At 61.5% G+C, this 19,150-nt stretch overlaps 1 protein-coding gene across 6 annotated transcripts in view; it reads right to left on the minus strand.

The window, feature by feature from the left end:
- Positions 1–19,150, minus strand: part of KCNT1 (potassium sodium-activated channel subfamily T member 1) — a 98,907-nt gene that overhangs the window by 20,857 nt on the left and 58,900 nt on the right. For 5 of the 6 annotated variants that reach the window (XM_023227730.2, XM_023227728.1, XM_023227734.1 and 2 more), the window contains 12 exons: positions 18,738–18,832; positions 17,352–17,532; positions 11,945–12,109; positions 11,505–11,641; positions 9,191–9,254; positions 8,927–9,035; positions 7,786–7,894; positions 7,395–7,544; positions 6,753–6,991; positions 4,957–5,191; positions 2,364–2,469; positions 273–445 (listed from right to left, as the gene is read on the minus strand). In XM_023227730.2, coding sequence (XP_023083498.1) covers positions 273–445; positions 2,364–2,469; positions 4,957–5,191; positions 6,753–6,991; positions 7,395–7,544; positions 7,786–7,894; positions 8,927–9,035; positions 9,191–9,254; positions 11,505–11,641; positions 11,945–12,109; positions 17,352–17,532; positions 18,738–18,832 — 1,763 coding nt within the window. Of the gene's footprint in view, positions 1–272; positions 446–2,363; positions 2,470–4,956; positions 5,192–6,752; positions 6,992–7,394; positions 7,545–7,785; positions 7,895–8,926; positions 9,036–9,190; positions 9,255–11,504; positions 11,642–11,944; positions 12,110–17,351; positions 17,560–18,737; positions 18,833–19,150 lie in introns of all 6 variants that reach the window. The other variant, XM_023227731.1, reaches the window with a different exon arrangement.

Consider the following 19,150-nt stretch of genomic DNA (forward strand, 5'->3'; position numbering starts at 1 on the left):
AGAGGAGCTGGGAGTGAGGAAGAGCTGGGAGCTAGAGGAGCTGGGAGCCAGAGGAGATGGGAGCAGGAGTGGGAGCTGGGGGGAGCTGGGAGCAGGAGGAGCTGGGAGCAGGGAGGAGAGCCCCGCTTTTTGGGAAAGCTGAGAGAACCAGGCCAGAGGCCCCATGTCCCCGTGCCCTCTGCAAAGGTGGAGGGTGGGCCCAATCGGGGAGGCTGCTGGCTGCAGGTCTGAGGGCCGGGGTGGGCGGGGCGGGCAGAGCCCAGGAGCCTCACTTGTTGTCCAGCAGCAGCACAATGGGGTTTAACTCCTTGCGGGATCTGTAGTAGGCCCGCAGCGGCACGATGAAGTTGTACAGCCCATTGCCGGCCGTCTCTGCCGAGACGATGATCAGCTTGTTCTTGAACCCGTAGGCCTTGGCGTCTTCATAGCTGTTGTGCTTGCAGCCCTGGGGGCAGATGCTGGAATCAGGGCTGGCCCCTGCTGGCCACGAGCCCTCCCAGACCCCTCACCAAACAACCCCCCTGAACACCCAGCCGTCAGCCTCTCGGCCCACGGCCCTTTCATGGCCTACATGCGCCTGGTGGGGGCTACAGGCACCACCAGATGCTACAGCTGTGCCCACAGGCAGCACAGAGCAGAGTCATGTCAGGGGTGGAGAGGGCGGTGTCCATGTGAACATGCAGTTTTGGCATGTGGCTGGAGATCTAGGCATGGGCACAGATACGTGTCGCGTGTGTGCACACACTTTTTCTCGTTTTGTCCACCAAGAGGCTCAGAGCAGGGACGCCAGCAGCCGTGAGCACGCCACATGCCCAGATCTTGGTTTTCAATCATCATTTTCCACTAACAGGAATCAGGCTTCCTTGGAGAAGTGGTTCATTCCAGACCGGAGCAGGGGAAGGCCAAGATGTGGCTGGAACCTCTCCGGTTGGAAAGCACAGATGAGCTCAAAGGGTGAGGGGGTCGTGCCAGAAACACCCAGAAGCCACTTGAAGGCCCCCACCCCACCCAGCGAGCCCAGAGGGTCTGAGCATCAGAATCAACAACGATCTGTCAAGGATGCTGCTGCTGCGATGACCAGCCACAGATTACAACTCACAGAATACGCTGGGAGCCTGTGGTCCGTGGAGGACACACACATGGGGAAAAGGAGGTCCCCTCCGTGGCTGAGCCCTAACGCACAGCTGGAGAGAGATTCCGGAACTGGAAACCATCCACTGATGGCTGGTGCGGTGGCTCATGCCTATAACCCCAGCACTTTGGGAGGCCGAGGTGGGAGGATCACTTGAGTCCAGGAGTTCGAGACTAGCCTGGGCAACATAGGGAGACACCCCCCCCCCCCGGCTACAAAAATAAAAATAAAATTAGCCAGGTGTGGTGGTGCGTGCCTGTGGTCCCAGCCACTCAGGAGGCTGAGGTGGGAGGACCCCTTGAGCCTGGGAGGTGGAGGCTGGAGTGAGCTCTGATCCCACCACTGCACTCCAGCCTGGATGACAGAGTGGGACCCCGTCTCAAAAAAAAAACCAAACAACAAATAAACAAAAAAGAACCCACTGATGGATGCTGAAGCTGCTGGGTCGAACGGTTTGCTTTCCTGACCTCAACATGTCCCCCACAGAGAAGCTGCTAACTCCAGAAAGAAAACAGTGATTTTCACAGTGGGGAAACCTGCTGACCCCAGTTTGCCACCAGATCCAAGTTAACATCGCCAGTGACCTGACAACTGACCCCCGAGTTTCCAGGGAGGGCTGGCCCCACATGCAGGCAGAGTCCCATCACCAAGAAACATCGGCAAACCCACCTGCCACCAAGTCACTGGTCCCCGCTCTGCAAAAATATTAAGGTCAAGAGACCCCAGGGAACATTCCAGATTAACAGAGAGTAATGAGAAAGGGGTGATAAGACGCAGCCAGGACAGGCTCCCAGTGGGGAAAACACTGTCACGCAGAATACTGAAGGCTGTCGGGGCCCTCGGCGCAATCTGAACCTGGACAGTGGATCACTCATGCCGGGCCAGGGTCCCTGTCCTAATGAGCTGCGGTTACAAGATGGTTCTTCATCTTTGGGAAGGCATGTGGATGTATTAGGGGAAAGGGGTGTGGTGGCTCCAACCTGTTCTCAAAATGGTTCAGAAAACACGGGCCTCTAACATAGAAACTGGGAGAGGGAGAGCCCAAACGGGACGGGAAGGGAACATCTGCTGAATCTGGGTGAAGGGTCTGCGGCTTTCCTATTCTTGCAGCTTTGCTAGAAGTTTGCGATGATATCGAAATGTAAAGTGACCAAAGAGAAACCAGGGCAGGTGTGCATGGCCCGGTGCTGGCGTCTGGGGGCACAGAGTGCAGCAGAGCTGCCAGCCTTACCTTGTCCAGCCGCAGGCAGCAGAATGGGGCCTTCACAGGCAGGAGGTGGCACAGGGTTGGGGAGCTGCCGATGTAGGGCGAGTTGGGAGGGTAGCCCTTCACGTACCTGGGGCAGGAGACAGGAGCCCTCAGCACAGCTGCACAGAGGTGGCTGGGTCTGCTCTGGGCCCCACGTCCTCCCCGTCCTGGGGGACTCGAGGGCACCCACTCCACCCACAGCCACGTTGATTGGGGTCACGCATAGCTGGCCCAAGGTGGCCTGCTCTTCCCTCAACCACCTGTGCATCAGCAAACGCTCCTCCAGCTGAGCCTGTGATCATTGTGTCATGGGGCCTGCCCAGCCTTGGCACCCAGGACCCAGTGTGTCCTGCAGGGCAGTGCCCAGGGCACCCACACAGGTGCCAAACCTTAAGGATTCATGCCTGCCTGACGGGTCAGCAGCGGTGCAAGGCCAGGGCTGGGGAGGCATGTACTTGGCCCCTACCAGGACCTTGGGGGACTGGAGGAGACTGCGGGATGGGCAGGGCCCTCATTGCTGCTGCCCTCACCCAGGTGTGGGACGGGGTGGCGGTGGGGCTCGCCCCTCACCTAGTCAGCTCAGGAATCCGCGTGGTCCGCCCTCAGCTACTCTGGGGTGGGACCAGGCAGGCTGTACCCTGGGCCCACCCTTCCCTGAGGGTCTGAGGTGAGACTCCACCCCACACATATGCACAGTGGAGACGTTCACACGTGTGCACACATGGAGATGGACACATCCAGACACATACACACATGACCACATATAGGCACACGGAAATGGACACACCAGGACGTACACACAACACATGCACACAGAAATGAATGCATGCTGACATATGCACACGTGCACCATGTGCACGGACACACAACATACACACCACACGCACAACATGCACCACACAGACACAAGGACACACACACACACGGACACACAATATACACAACACACACCACACACAGATACAACATGCACCACACACGGACACACACAGACACAAAACACACACACACCACACACACGGACACACAACATACACAACACATACCACAGACACATACACCACACACAGAGACACAACACACAACAGACACACACCACACACAACACACAGACACAACATGCACCACACACGGACACACATAGACACAACACAAAACACATGCACCACACACGGACACACAACATACACAACACATACCACAGACACAACATGCACCACACAGACAACACACAACACACACACACCACACACAACACACACACACAACATACCACAGACACAACATGCACCACACACAGACACAATACACACCACACACGGACACACTCCACACACCACACACAACACCCCAGACATACACCACACATACACACACCACACACACACGGACACATATGCCATACACACCCACACACCACACCCCCACAACACACAACACACATTGACACACCACACATACATGGACACACACAGAACACCCCCCCTCACACATCCACCCCCATGCCCCACGTGGTCTTTCTCCCCCCACCACAGCTTAGATGAGGCTCTGCAGCCATAGGCAAAACCCACAGGGCTCTGCCCGCCTGCCACGCCTCTCTGACGTCCCTGGCACCCCAGGCTGGAGGGGCAGACACTCTGGCCTCGGGCTCTTATCCACATCCTTTTCCAGCCAGGCTGTTGTCCCCAGTACGCCACCACCCCGTCCTCAGCAGCACCCAACACACACACGCAATGGGTCAGGGCTGTTTCCCAGCAGCTGGGATATTACGGGCTGTCATTACCATGTGTTGACCCAACCCCAGAGGTGAAGGCCAGGGCAGAGTGAGGCAGCCCTGCTGAGGACGGGCCCTGGGGCCCTGCAGTGGGGCGCTTGTCTGTCCTGGCTGAGGCCAAGAGGCAGAAGCTGCTGAGAACAGAGTGGGGCCTCCTGTCTTACAATTTGAAGCAAGAGGACTTGGCTCCAAACCTAGGCCAGGACAACAGCTCAGGATGGGCTGCGGTTTCCAGGCTGGGATGCTGCCTTGCCCAGGGGTTGCACAGGGACCCTGCTCAGAGGAGACCCACCCTTGGTCAGGCGGGCTGTGCCTCTCTGCGCACTGTGGTGCTAAGGGGGAGACCTAGGGCACTGGGTGGATGAGGACGGCCTGGGGTCACTGCCCGGCTCCATCCTGATTCAGAGAGTGACCAGACCACTGTGGGGCTGGCAAGGTGGGTGGGAACGGGCCCCTCTCTGAGGATGGTGCTACCCGGTGCCTGACACACAGCCCCTGCCCCAGTGACCTGCCTCACCCCAGTTAGCTCTGCACCCCCAGCCCCAACTGGGAAGGGTGCAGCCCAGCACACACCCATCTCAGTGACACTCTAAGTGCTCCCTGGGGACAAGAGTGCTGTGGCTCTGATGTCTGTGTCACGTCCCCTGAAGGTTCTATTTGTCAAACAAGGACTTTTACGGAGCTGTCTAGAAGCTGCAGTTCAGAGCATGGGGGACCACCGAGGAGGCCCCGACGCTCCCTTCCCCCGCACTCACGGCGGCTCCTCCCCGCACTGGGAGCCATCTCCAAGGCAGCACTCACTCTACCACGGAGAGCCCCTCGTCGTCCGACGGCGTCACCTCGTCCTCTGACTGGTCGCTCAGCAGGTCGCAGGGCAGCAGGGCCGAGCTGTCGGCCAGCTCCAGGACGGGCGCGATGCTGGGCCGCCGGCTGCCCGAGCCGTTCTCCGTGGGCAGTGCCAGCTTGCTGCCCCCGCCCCCCCCACCGCTTTGCGTGGGCCGGTGCTCCGTGCCCTGCAGGTCCATGGCCACCGTCCCTGGAAGAGAGCCCTGTGCTTGGCCGCAGCCCGACTCCCACCCTCCAGGGGCGGCGAGTTCCCAGAGCTCAGGCAAACACAGTCGTCTCTGGAGACCCTGTCACGGCCTGGCTCCTGTGCTCCAGCGGGTGAGCTTCAATCTCTCTATGCCTCAGTTTCCCCCTCCATACAAGGGGGACAGTGGCTTCTGGGGTGATGATGTTGAGCGAAGACCCAGGGGACCTCAGTGCTCCATCGGTACCACCCAGGCCAGCTGCTGTGGCCTCAGTACCAGCTGCCTGAGGAGGAGGTTGGCTGATCTTAGGGTCGGGGTCCTAGCCTTGGGGGCCCGGGCAGCTGGTCAGGCTGCCTGGCAGACAGGGCCAGGAGGGGAGCAGCCAGGTCACTCGGTGCCTGTGGGAGCAGACTCTTTGTCACTCCTGCACCACCCCCAGGCTGCCAGGTGGGGGTTGCAGACCTCTAGGTATGGCCCAGGGCCTCTGTGGGTGCAGTGAGGGTTGCCCAAGTCACCCTGGTTTCCTGGAAGCCACCTGGGGGCAGAGTGCCCACTGTGCAGGTGAAGGTGGAGGTGTGGCTAGGCAGCAGCAGCCTGCCTCCCCAGTGCCCTGTGGCCAGGCCCGGCCCCCCGAGTGAGCTGCCGTAGACGGGGGCCGGCAACCTGCGGAGTCTGGCAGGCGGCAGGCTCTGCATCATCACGTGTCCAAACCCCAGGGCCCTCTGAGTCTTGGAGACTGTGCCCCACTGCACTGACCCACCTGGTGCCCCAGCAGCCACCGTGTAACAACCCCCCAGAGTCGGTGTGCAGGGTCAGCCTCTGCCTGGGCCACTGTACGGAGGCAGCAATGCCCTGGCCCGGCCATGGGTCTGTGGCCTGAGTGGCTTCCTGGCCTGGCCCTGCTCCCTAACTGTCCCCCAGGAAGGCCTGGCTGCGGGGGCGGCAACAGCATTGTAGGTGCTGCCCTCGGGGCCACGGGCCTGCACCTGCTCAGAGGTAGCCTGACCCTGTCTGGCACGCGGCACCCGGGAGGATCCCTGAAGGCGCGATAAGAGGCCAGAGCCCTCGGCCGCCGCGACCTCATCCCGCCAACTCCCGGCCCCATTGGACGTCAGGGTCCCTGACTGTTTGAGGGACACATGTGAAGCAGACCCTCTGAGCTGATGGGACCACCAGGAGCCTCCAGTTGAGCTGCCAACCAGTCCTGTGGGCGGCCCCACTTGGACACGGTGAGTAATGCCCACAAAGGTGGCCACAGGAAGGTGGGGACACCCCTGTTTGACAGATTCAAAAACAGGCCCAGAGAGACGCCACTTATCCAAGGTTGGAGACACAGGCTAAGAGGAGCTGGGTCTGGAGACCACACTGGCCTGGTCTCCTGCCCTGCCCGGCTGGTCTCCTGCCCTGCCCGGCTGGTCTCCCGCCCTGTCCCACTTGGTCTCCCGCCCTGCCTTATCTCCCGCACCTGTACCGCCTGGTCTCCCGCCCGGTCACCTGCCCTTGTCCCGCCTGGTCTCTCACCAGAGGAGCGGCCCCAGGGAGTCCCGCGTGCCTGCCCCGGCTCACCCATGGAGGCGATGATGCTGTGTACAGGCAGGCGGGCTGGACCCTCGTGCAGCCCCTGCCCCGAGAAGGCCCTCTTCTTCCGCTTCTCCTCCTGCTTGAAGATGAAGGCTGAGTTCTCCTCCTTGGTGATGTTGATGTAGAAGCAGGTGTCCGAGGCGGCCAGGATGTGCCGGGGCCCCGGGTTCAGCAGGATGCTCTTGTTGTCCTCTCGCTTCAGCCCGATGAGGCACACGCCGTACCTGGGCGGGGGCACCAGCACTTCAGGCCCCGCCGCTCGCCCGCCCCGTCCCGCCCCCAGCCTGCCCTTCCTGCGAATCACCAGAGTCCCCACTGGCGCTCCGCATCTTCCTCCTGGGGACCATCTGGGGTCAGGGACCTTGGCCGAGCCCTCCCGTCCCAGAGGTGTCGGGACCAGAGAGCTGGGGTCAGCCCATGAGCCTCAGGGAGGAGCGGCATGGCAGGTTTTTATGTGGACCCGGAGCCCAGTCCTGCGGCTGCCCTCACCAGGCAGGACGACCTGATGCCCTGCCCCCGAGCCCTCTGCAGCCCCGCCCCAGGGCCACTCCTGTGCCTGACCGGGTGGGTGCGGAGGGCACGGAGCAGCCCCGGAGTGCCAGCCCTATGGCCGCGGCCCGGCCTTACTTCTTGTGGGCGTGGAAGGCCGCGTAGGTGAAGCTCTTGCCCTCGTACTCGCGGAAGAACTTGCTGTCGCCCATGCGTATGTGGTACACCTCGTTGCCCGAGCAGCGTCCGTACATGCGCTGCCACTGCTCCGGGGACTCCTGTCCCTCCCTGTGGGCCGGAGCGGGGCCGGGGGAGCGTCACCCTCGGCCGTGGCTGCCCCTCCTGCCCGGCCGGGTCTGCAGGTGGCCCCTCCGCTTCCCCTGGCACGGACCCCCTCCCTGTGCAGGACTTTTGCCCGCCACGCGCCCCTCCTCCGGGAAGCCCGTCCCCGCCCCCACGCAGGCCCTGCCTTGTCTCCCTGCGCCGGCCGGGCCACGGAGGTCGGTCCCGCGGGGCACGGGGCACTCACTGGCCGCGGGACGTGTGCACCAGCAGGGTGATGAGGGTGGAGGTGGCCGGGCAGATGCAGTTCAGCGCCAGCATGGCATACTTGCACTCCTCCTCACACACCACGTGGTCTGCGGGCAGTGGGGTAGGCCGGTCCACCTGCTGCCCTGCCGGCTCTCTCCTTCCCCACAGCACCTGCTCACTTCCCGAAGGTGCTGTGCAGACGCACCCTTGCCTGGTGCCCCCCCGGACCCCCCCCCGTGTCTGCTGTCCAGCTCCAGCATCACCACTCCAGAGTCTCTGGACCCCAACCCCCTCCTTGGTCTGAGCCTCAGTGGACCTTCGATCGTTCCTATGCTTCTCTCCCAGCTCAGCGAGGAGCTCCAGGACTGGGCGGTCCCTGGCCCCTGTGCTCTGGGCACTCCATGTGGGCCCTGACCCCATCCCCCGTGCACCTGGCATGGGGCCTGACCCCTGTCCCCCGGGCACCCAGCATGGTCCCTGCCCATAGACGTGCTCATCAGATGGTGCTCCTGCCCCCACCCGACCTCTGACCCTGCCTTCACTGACGCCAGGGCCCCAGCGTAAGACTGTTCATCTGAAGAGTTCGGAAACCCTAGGTCCCTTCTCAGATGCGGTGAGGATGGGGGTCCGTCGTCCCCTCCAGCACCTCCTGGTGTGCTTGTGTGTGGAGCTCCAGGGCCGGCCCCTCCCGCTCCCCGACACGGCTCACCGACGCGCGCACACGCGCCCTGCCCCAGATGCGCCGTCACCCGCATGCGCACTTGCGCCCTGCCCCAGACGCACCAGCACCCGTGCGCGCGCACACACACCTACCCCAGATGCACTGTCACCTGCGTGCGCACACACACACCTACCCCAGATGCACTGTCACCCGTGTGCGCACACACCTACCCCAGATGCACTGTCACCTGTGTGCGCACACGCATACCTACCGCAGATGCACTATCACCCGTGTGCGCACACACACACCTACCCCAGATGCACTATCACCTGTGTACACGCACACCTACCCCAGATGCACTGTCACCCGCGTGTGCGCGCACACACCTACCCCAGATGCACTATCACCTGTGTTTGCACACACACCTACCCCAGACGCACTGTCACCCGCGTGCGCACCCACCCTGCCCCAGACGCACCGGCAAACTTGACGTGAAACTTGTTTTCAGGTTTGAGGATCTGGACGTAGAGGGGGCAGTTGGGGGCGAAGTCCTTCACGGCCCAGGCACGCAGGATGGTCTGGTGGTCCTGGCGGAGTGAGTGGTTGGTCAGTGCAGACGGGCTGGCCTCTGTGGGTTGCTGGGCGGCACCAGCAGCCTGGGGCAGGTCTCTTCCCTCGGGGAGCCCCGCTCCCCAGCCCCATGGTGCCCTTCCTGCCTGGGCAGAGCGTCAGGCTCACTCACCGCGGCCGTGCGGTCCACCTCGTTCCTGCTGCTGAGAATGAAGCAGGCCTCCCCATTGTCCATCCTGCAATGCACCAGGGCCTGAGTGCGGATGGAGCAGGGGAGGTGGGCAGTGCAGCTGGGGGGGCGTGAAGGGGAGGTGAGGAGGACCTCCCCTGGGAAGAGGTTGGGAGGACCGTTGGATGGAAGGCGGGGAGGATGGAAGGTAGGAGGAGGCCCCTGCTCTCTGCTGGTCAGACATCACAGTGCCCCCTCAGTGGGTATCCCTGTACTGCCCCCCACCAACCCACATCACAGCACCCCTGACAGGCCTCCTTGTATGCCCTCCACCAGCAGGCATCCCTGTGCACCCCCACAGGCATCCTGGGCCTCTCCAGACTCCCTGGCCCCTCCCTGGCAGGCTCTGAGCCGGGTCAGGACTCCCGGACACCCTAGGGAGACTTCAAGCTCCAACACTCAAGAAGGCGGCACAGGAGCCACGCCTGTCCCCCGAGCGTGTGCAGGCTGACAGCGGGTGGGGGCAAGGGGGTCAGACGCCGCGGACGGTGTGTCCTGGAGACACCAGCTGACAGCTTCTTCTGGCCACGGCCCTGAGTGGGAGCCCACGGTGCTTCCTAGGGCAGTGCCTGCCCTTCCTCCCCCAGGCCCTGTTCTCTGAAGCAACCTCCCGGCTTGTCCCTGAGGTTGGCCAGGTAGGAGGGGCATCAGGAGGTCGTGCGAGGAGCTCCGCTGGTGGGGGCTGCCTGGATTTGTCCATACTCCCAGGTGGCAGGGGCTAGGGGTCTGGGGCTGGCAGGAGCAGGCCCAGTGGAGACCCCACCTCAGTGTGTGCCAGTGACCTGGGCACTGGCTTCTGGGGTACCCATCTGGCATGTTACCATTAGACATTTACCCAGGGCTCGGCTGGGGTGCAGGAGGGAGGGGGGAACTTGGGGGCAGAGACCCTGTCCGCTCCCTGGCCTGGCTAGTCTATGGTCTAGGAACCTGGGTGGTCACTTCCAGCACCTCCTGGGTCTCCCGAAAGCCCAGCTGCAGAAACTGCAGAAACTGATGAGGTGCTGTCTGAGAAACTGTCGCCCCTGCCCCAGGGCAGGGAACCCCACCACATCACTGGCACCACTGCCTGCTCCGCAGGGGCCCCAGGCCCTGTACCCACAGCCCTGGGCTCATCCCTGCCTGGCTGGGCATCGCCTACGCCCCTGCCCTCTCCCCACTCCCTGGGCCCAAGCAGGTGCACTGCGTGTGTTGGGGACGGGACCACAAAGGAGGTGGCGTTCCATAGACTATGGGCCCCAGCTTGGGGCTCTGGACATGGCGGGCAGGGGGAGCGATGGGGAGAGTCCCTGGGCGTACCACCCACACTATGCCACTAAGGACACATTCAGGCTCCTGGAATGCAAACGTCACCAGAAGGGGTTTCCAGGAGTGTCCCAGAAAGTGCACCAACACATTGTGGAAAGTTCCAGGTAACAGTACCCTCTTGTTACCCTGTCACTCTGTCAATTTGTCTTTAAAAGGAAGCTCCACCTGCAGCCTCCATTCTCCTGTCTTGACTCACAGCAGCCGACTCTCCCGCCCCTGGCCTATTTTGAGCCTTCCCAGACCTTGACAAAGAAGATTTCCCTAGACTTGGAACAAGGAAAGGTGGAGCTCACAAAAGCTGCCCCTCACCCTGCAAAAGGGAGACAGAGACTCAGCTGGGGTGGGCTTGCCCGGGATGCTCCAGAGTGGGTATGTTATAGGGACAAGGGCCTGGCTGCAAGGTCCTGCTCATATGGGCTTGGGACCTAAGCTGGAAAAGCTGCAACAGGCTCCAGAAGGTCCACCCCAGACAGTCCACCCTAGATGGGCCATCCTGGACGATCCACCCTGGATGGTCCAACCTAAATGGTCCATCCCAGCAGGTCTACCCTGAATGGTCCACCCCAGACGATCCACCCCAGATGTCCATCCTGGAGGGTTCACTCCAAATGGTCCACCCTGAGGACAGTCTACAATGCTCTAATGGCTCTCACTGGCCATAAGAGTGATAGTCAATGCCTCAGCCCTGAGCAGCTGAGTTGTCTCAGGAAGATGCTGAGATGGTCCACTTTGGACAATCCACCCTGAATGGTCCACCTCCAGCTGGACCAACTCATATTGGGCCAAGAGCTCCTGGCACCCACCCTCGGGACCCCCTGCTCCGATCAGCTCGCTGGGCAGGCCAACTCAGGAACCTTGGCCATGAGAGTGGTGGCCAATGCCCTAGCCCTGAGCAGCCGACCTGTCTCAGGAAGGTACCCCCATGCTGCCCACTCCGCCCACCAGCACTCACTTGGCTCGCATGAGGTCCTGGTCTTTGAGCGCAGAGCCCTGGAGGTAGATGACCCGCTGGGACCACAGAGGGATCTGCAGGACTCTGCGTACCTGGACATCCATCTCCGTGGGGCACAGGATGACCACGTAATAGTCCTGCCGGCCAGGCAGAGGGTCAGACCCTCTGAGCCAGCCCCTGCCCAACCCGGGTGGCCCTGCCTTCAGGACTGTGTTTGTGCCCACCACCTCTGAGCCCTGGAGCTCACTGTGATCTTGCATCTGGCGGGAGGGAAAAGAGGCCCCCGCAGGGCCCCCCGACCTGAGTGTGGACTGCCATCCTCACTGAAGGGGTAAACTGAGGCTGAGGACTCAGGGACTTGCTAAGCAGTCCTGGGGAGAGGATGGCATCTCTGGGGGCCAGGAGGGAAGCATCTGCTGGGCTGCGGTCAGGGGCCTCACCTGGAGCCGGGGGTGGGCGTAGAACTCGTTCAGGAAGTCCATGAGGAGGTCGATCTTGAGGGAGCTGACGCACAGGACCACGTGCTTCTCTGTCTGTGCGCGGTGGCGGCTGTAGTTGCCCCCTGACTTCTGCCGCTCCATCCAGAGGTAGACGAGCTCCTCGAACTGCAGGTGAGAACCAGGTGAGCATCAGCGACCAGGCCCGGGGAGTGAGGGCTCCCGGCGAAGCACCTGGGGCCTGACCCACGACTGTCTGCTGGGGGCCTGGGGCAGGGCCGGCCAGGGGGTGACGCCTGCATTAGGGGGGCCTTTCCCACATGTAAGCTGTAGATGCTGATAGCCCCAGATGACAGAGCAGGACGTAGGCCCCGCTGGCAGGATGTGTGGGGACCAAGGGAGGAGGGGTGGCTGGAGACTGTGGAGTAAACTGAGGGTGGGGAGGCTTAGGCCCTGGAATTGGGGATCACTCTCTTGATGATAAGGGCAGCCATATTAGGCCTTAGACCCCGGCCCTCCAGGCACTCATGGGCCTCACAGTCAGGAGCCCATGTCCAGGGGGCAGGAGGCTTGTGGCTGCGGGTCTGAGGATGCCACCTGCCCCGACTCATGCTCCCCAGATGCAAGGTCTCGGTGTTGAGACTCAAAGAGACAGATCCAAAACAGAGTTCACCGGGGCCTCTCAGCACTGGCCCCACTTGCCTGTAGGCAAAAGTCTTTGGCTTTTCTTTTCTCTTTTTTGAGATGGAGTCTCGCTGTGTCACCCAGGCTGGAGTGCAGTGGTGCGATCACAGCTCACTGCAGCCTTGACCTCCTGGACTCAAGCCATCCTCCTGCCACAGCCTCCTGAGTAGCTGGGATTACAGGTGTGTTGCCACCATGCCCAGCTAGTTTCATTTTTATTTTTTGTGGAGATGGGGTCTCACTACATTGTTCAGGCTGGTCTTGAACTCCTGGGCTCAAGCGATCCTCCTGCCTTGGCGTCCTGAAGTGCTGGGATTACAGGCTGAGTCACGGTGCCCGGCTTCATTGAACGCAAATGAACAATGGCAGGAGCTCCCATGGACTGTGGGCCTGCACAGGGGATGTGCTATCATCTGGTCTAAACGAGACCATCGCGTTGCACTTATCCAGCACCTGCTTTGTTCCGGTGACAAGGCTTCACTGCCTTGCCACACAAAACAGGTTCCACAGCTGGGAGGTGCTCAAGACTCCAGGGCGACTGGAACAGAGGCTTCCCCGTGGATGGTGCTGGCGGGGGCTCTGCTGTCAGACACCCCAGGGCTCACGGCCCCACTCTGAGCCTCAGCTTCCTCACCTGCAAGATGGCGGCATGGCACCTGCCTCCAGGGCTGCCGTGAGGATGAAGGAGTTAATGACGGCGGCTCCGTAGTGACCCTAAAAATCCTGTCTGCCCAGAATCTCACCATGTGATCTGATTTGGAAATAGGTCTCGGCAGATGTAATGATTTAAGATAAGGTCACCCTGGTCACAGTGGGCCCTAAATCCAGTGAGGTACAGAGAAGAGGCCAAGTGCAGACGGGGCAGAGGCTGAGGTTTCTCCAGCCACAGAGCCCAGGGATTGTGGCACCACAAGCTGGAGAGAGGCGCGTGGGACAATCTCCCTCAAAGTGGCCTGACAGGGTCAGTCCTGCCAACCCCTCAACTTCCGATTCTGGCCTCCAGGGCTGGCAGAGGATACATGCCTGCTGTTTAGGTCACCTGTCTGCCTTGCTGATCAAACAGCCTGGAGGGATGCTTCCAGGAGACCCCAGCCGGCGTTGCTATGTTCCAGAAGGTACATTCGTAAGCGAGTGCCTTGGGGCCATCACTCTGCTTCAAGGGCTTTTACTGGTGAATTCAGCTCAGTGGAGACCAAGAGCAAGGGCACCGCAGCCCGCCCTTACCATCGCCAGTGAGAGGTTCAGTCTTTCCAGAGTCATTTGGAGGAGGCAGGGAGCGGCTCAGATGGTGGGGCCAGTGGCATCACTGTCCCAATCACCTCCAACCCTGCCAGGGACAGCACAGGCCCACCCTGGGTCCGGTTTGAGCACCAGGCCTGGCAGGGCTGATGGGACGGAGGGTGCGCCAGCCCCCAGGCCCTGCCCCCGCCTTCCTCCCTGCCTTGCTCAGGGCTTGTCCCACTCAGGGCCTGCTCTGCCTGCCCCACACGGGAGAAAGGAGACAAGGCAGGCGGCAGCTGATCTGAGGGATCCCACTGTGGACACGGAGCCTGAGCTACAGGGACGCCTCTGCGTGTAGGCTGCTGGGGTGTCGGTCACTTGTCACCATGGCCACACCCACCAATGCAATCAGCTCGTGTGACGATGGCACATTTGTTCCATGAATTTCCCTGAAGAGCAGTGCAGGTGTGATGCCTGCAGGACTCTGTGCACCTGCAGTCACCTTGTCTTGTTTTTCTCTTGAGATAGCATTGAGATGGCATCTCGCTCTGTCACCCAGGCTGGAGTGCAGTGGTGTGATCTTGGCTCACTGTAACCTCTGCCTCCTGGGCTTAAGTGATCCTCCCACCTCAGCCTCCCGAGGAGCTGGGACTACAGGTGTGTGCCATCACACCTGGCTAATTTTTCCTATTTTTTGGTAGAGACGGGGTTTTGCCCTATTTCCCAGGCTGGTCTTGAACTCCTCATCTCAGGCGATCTACCCACCTCGGCCTTCCAAAGTGCTGGGATTACAGGTAGGAGCCATTGTGCCTAGCCCTTTTCTTTTTTTCTTTTTTTTTTGAAACAGGGTCCCACTCTCTGTTGCACAGGCTAGTGTGCGATGGCAAGATCACAGCTCACTGCAGCCTCGACCTCAGGGCTCAGGCAATTCTCCTGCCTCAGCCTCCCATGCCAGGCGAGGTGGCGGCACCTGTAGTCCCAACTACTCGGGCAGCTGAGGCAGGAGAATGGCGTGAACCCGGGAGGCGGATTCACGCCATTCTCCTGTAGCTGGGACTACAGGTGCCCACCACCACACTCGGCTAATTTTCATATTTTTTGGTGGTGATGGGAGTCTCCCTATGTTGTCCAGGCTGGCCTCAAATTTCTGGGCTCAAGCCATCCTCCCGCCTTTGCCTTTCAAAGTATTGGGGTTATAGGCGTTAGCCCTGCTCCTGGCCTTCTCTTACTTCTTAATAGAGATAAGGGGAGGTGGGGGGCCCCCTAATGCTTCAGGCGCAGAATGGGAAGGCAGCCCCAGCCCGGAGGCTGTGGACGCAGCAGAGGGACACAGAACAGGCCTGCCGTACATCCCGATTTGGCCCTTACCCGTGGGTGCCATGGTCTCATGAGAAGCACAGGAGACAGCACTTTGCTCCTGCTTTATTTGAAAGCGACCCTGGGGTTGGCTGAGGCTGGGGCTCCTCTTCACTCTGGGGTGTTTGGGGTGGGGAGAGGAGCTGGATGGAGCATGAAGGTGGAGCTGCATGTGGCTGGGCCGTGGGTCCATGGGGGAAAGGGGGATGCATGGGCCCTGCTGACCCATCCTCTGACCTCAGCTGGCCTAGGGGCCTCTCGGACACGTCTCTGGAAGGGCTTGTGGGGAATTCAGAGACTGGATTGGCCAAGGCCTCTGCAGAGTATCCGGGTGCAGCAGCCTCAGCAGGTGCAGCAGCCGGGGAGGACCAGGGACAGAGGCTGGGGGCCCGTAGCAGGGTGAAGGGTGGCCCTGAAAGCAGATCCCCCTGCACCTCAGGATGGGCCCCCATTTGCAAAAGGGTCTTTGCAGAAGTAATTAAGGTAAAGAATTTGAGGTGAGATTTATGGATTGGGGCAGGAGGGCTGAGGAGGGAGGCAGTGTCACCGCACGGAGTGCCCCCCACACTGTGCTCCTGGCCTCGCTCCCGCCCTTGCCTGGTTATGAAATGTGCAGAGAAAGGAGCAGAGTGCAGTGTAGGGGAGCAGGCGTCAGAAGGGAGAACCCAGCTCCACCCCCACCCCACACGGTGGTTCCGGGTGGGAGAAACCTTCCAGGTGAGAGGCGAGCTTTACACTTTTAGAAGAAAATAGAAAGCCAGGATTATGATCGAGGGAAGGAATGATCTTTTTAGTCAAGACAGGAAAACAGAAACCATAAGGGAAAGATTGGTGAATCAAAGCCAGGCTGCCTGTAATCCCAGCTATTTCTGGGGCTGAGGCGGGAGGATCGCTTGAGCTCAGGAGTTCGAGGCCAGCCTGGGCAACAAAATGAGCGTGAGACCCCATCTCTAATTAAAAAAAATAAAAAAGTCAAGACCATCTGTGAATGGAAGACTCTTTAAGCAAAGGGACAGGAGTGGCGATGGAGCAGGAAGTAACGGGAAAGCCACACACAGCTGGCTTCTTCTAGAACACAGAGAGACTCGCTCATCAGCGAAAACTAGGGGGGCAGACCAAAGAGGAGCGGGCAGCTCACAGGAACAGGACTCGCAGCACTGGGTGGTGGAGTGGCCGACAACCAGGTGGAAAGATGCACACGCCCCCATCTGAAGTTAGAGGAAAGGAAGCCAGCAGATGTGGAGAACACGGCCCACGCTGAGGGCCGTACAGCTGGTGCCACAGTTTTGACTGGGATATAGTGAGGGGAAGAGCCAGGCCTGGCCTGGGCCCACACCTGTGCCATGCCCACTGCTGTTTAGGGGGAGGGAGCTGGGGCTGAGTCCGGGGTCGGCAGAGGCTCCCTGGAAGCACTGCCCTCTCTCCCTGGCATCCCGCAGCCAGCTGGGGGTCTGACTCCTAGAAGGCCCTGGCCACCTCCTCGGGCTCTTTCTCCCACCCAGACTCCTAGAAAATGTTCCACTACCCACAGGGGACCCCTCCCTCTCCCATCTCTCCGATAGCAGGGTCCTTCCAGGGTGGGCTGGGGTGCCTAGAGGAGGTGGCAGAGGCAGTCCAGGCCCGAGCACTCACACCCTGGGCAGCTGCCCTCTCCAGGCCCCACCTTTCCCGCTGAGGTCTTGCCCCCTCCTCTGCTCAGTGGGCAGTGGGCCTTAGTGGTGACAGGGAAGCTGCTGGGGTGGCCCGGGGGTATGCTCCTTGTGGGCCTGGTAGCTGCTGCTGCACCTGCCTGTGGATGGGAAGTGGGCTGGCTATCCACCCTGAGCCCTCTCTGCACTCTGCCTGGGGCCTAGGAGGGGCAGGTCACCCTGGCGCCGGAGACCCACCATCTCCCCAGAAGGAAAAGGCCAGCCCTTGGGACTCCATCATTACCCACCACGCTGAGCAACACCAGACCCACCACAGACCCTCACTGGGGGCGTGAGACGGAGCAGGCACCGCCCGGCTGGCCTCGCTGTCCTCTCCTGGGAGTGGCCCCTGCACTATGCCATAGCCCCAGCAGCCCCCTACCTCCGCCGGCGCCCGCCTGTCCCTTTGCTGGTGCCACCCAGTGCTGGTGCCACCCAGTGCTGGTACCCAGAGGACCCACCTGCAGTGGGAGCACCACGAGGGCCACACAGATCATGATGACCACCAGCAGCTGCGAAGGCCAGATCTTGGGCGTGACGTCGCCGTAGCCCACGGTGGAGAAGGTGACGATGCAGAAGTAGAAGGAGGTCAGGAGGGAAAGGTTCTCGCCCGCCCGCTCCAGGTGCTGGATGCCGCAGGTCCTGCAATCCCGGGCAGTTAGGGGCGGCCTGGGGCCCAGGAGCTGGGGGGCCGTGGCCCCAGAGACCCTGCCTGCCCACGGGACCCTCACTGCCCAGGAGACTGAGCTGTTCATCACCTGGTCACCGGGTGAGCCCCGCCCTCCTGACAGCTGGGTGGCGTCAGGCCCTCAGCCCTGCCCATCTGTCCCCAGGCTCTGCCAGAGCCACCTCCTGCCGGATGCTGGCTGACAATGCAGCTGACCCCTCGGCCACAGCATGGCGGCCTCTGTTCACAGCGAATTCCCCGGAGCCTCCCTGCCTGCCCGGTGGCTCTCTCCTAGGCCCCTGGAAAATTCTCTGGGAGCAGGGGATGCAGGGCTTTGAGTGACACGGGGGGCGGGGGGGAGTCTGGCTCTCCACTCCCATCTCAGAGCCTTGCCCCTTTACCCACCACACTCAGGCCTCTGCCAGGCACAGCCAGACAAGCCACCCAGGCCCAAGGCTGGGAAGTCTAATGGGCAGGGCTGGGGTCACCGCCAGGTCCCAGATGCCATCCCCATGGATGCCCCAATCTGTCCACTGAGCTCTGTGTCTGTCATGAGGGACAGTGGGGGAATGGAGGCAGGAAACACAGGGCACTCTCCCTGCCCCCAGGGCACAGTGCTTGCCTGACATCCCTGCCTGGGGACGGGAAGTGGCAACCAGGCCTCGCTGGGAACCAAGGCAGAGCAGCAACATGGAGCCCTCAGCAGAAACACAGGCAGGTGGGCACAGTGGACACGCTTGGGTGGGCTGGAGGCCCTCGCAGCTCTGGGCGTCCCCACCTTTACCCTGGCTGCCTCCAAACCCTGCTTTCAGCCCCACCTTTACCCTGGCTGCCTCCAAACCCTGCTTTCAGCTGGGCCTCAGCCAAGAGACCCCCACATGGCCTAGGGGCCAGTCCCTTTCTCTACATCCATGGTATAGACCAGGAAGCCAGGTTTGGGTATCTCTGGCCTTGGAGGAGCCGGGCTGCAGGGCTGCTTGTGTACTGGGGACGTGGGCTTGGAGCTGCCTCCTGACCTCAGTCCCAGCTGGGTGGTCCGATACCCGCATCCCAGGCACCGTGGCCTTTTCTGCCCCCTCACTGCTTGGACACAGGCATCTGCATCCCCCCGCCCGGCCCTGCTTGCCTCTCAGGCCCTCCCCAACGTTCTGGGGTGCTTGCACTGACAGCCGGCACTCACCCTGTGAAAACGAGGCACAGCAGGGTGCAGAAGAGGATGAGGACCTGGTTGAACATGGCCGACTGCGTCCGCAGGATGGCGCGGTGGAAGTCGTTCTGTGGAAGGAGCTGTGGCCATCAGTGGGCGGGGACTGTGAACCCCACCAGGAGCCAATGAATAGAAACTAGAAGGACAATGGAGAGCAGACAGCCCGGCCACACCTGTGTCTCGGCTGAGGCCCACGAGGCAGCCTGCACCTGGCCACACCTGTGTCTCCGCTGAGGCCCACAGAGCAGCCTGCACCCGGCCCACACCTGCGTCTCTGCTGAGGCCCATGGAGCAGCCTGTACCTGGCCACACCTGTGTCTCGGCTGAGGCCTATGGGGCAACCTGCACCCGGCCACACCTGTGTCTCGGCTGAGGCCCACGGGGCA

Source organism: Piliocolobus tephrosceles, chromosome 14 (assembly GCF_002776525.5).
Source record: "Piliocolobus tephrosceles isolate RC106 chromosome 14, ASM277652v3, whole genome shotgun sequence".
In the NCBI taxonomy this organism is placed as follows: domain Eukaryota; kingdom Metazoa; phylum Chordata; class Mammalia; order Primates; family Cercopithecidae; genus Piliocolobus; species Piliocolobus tephrosceles.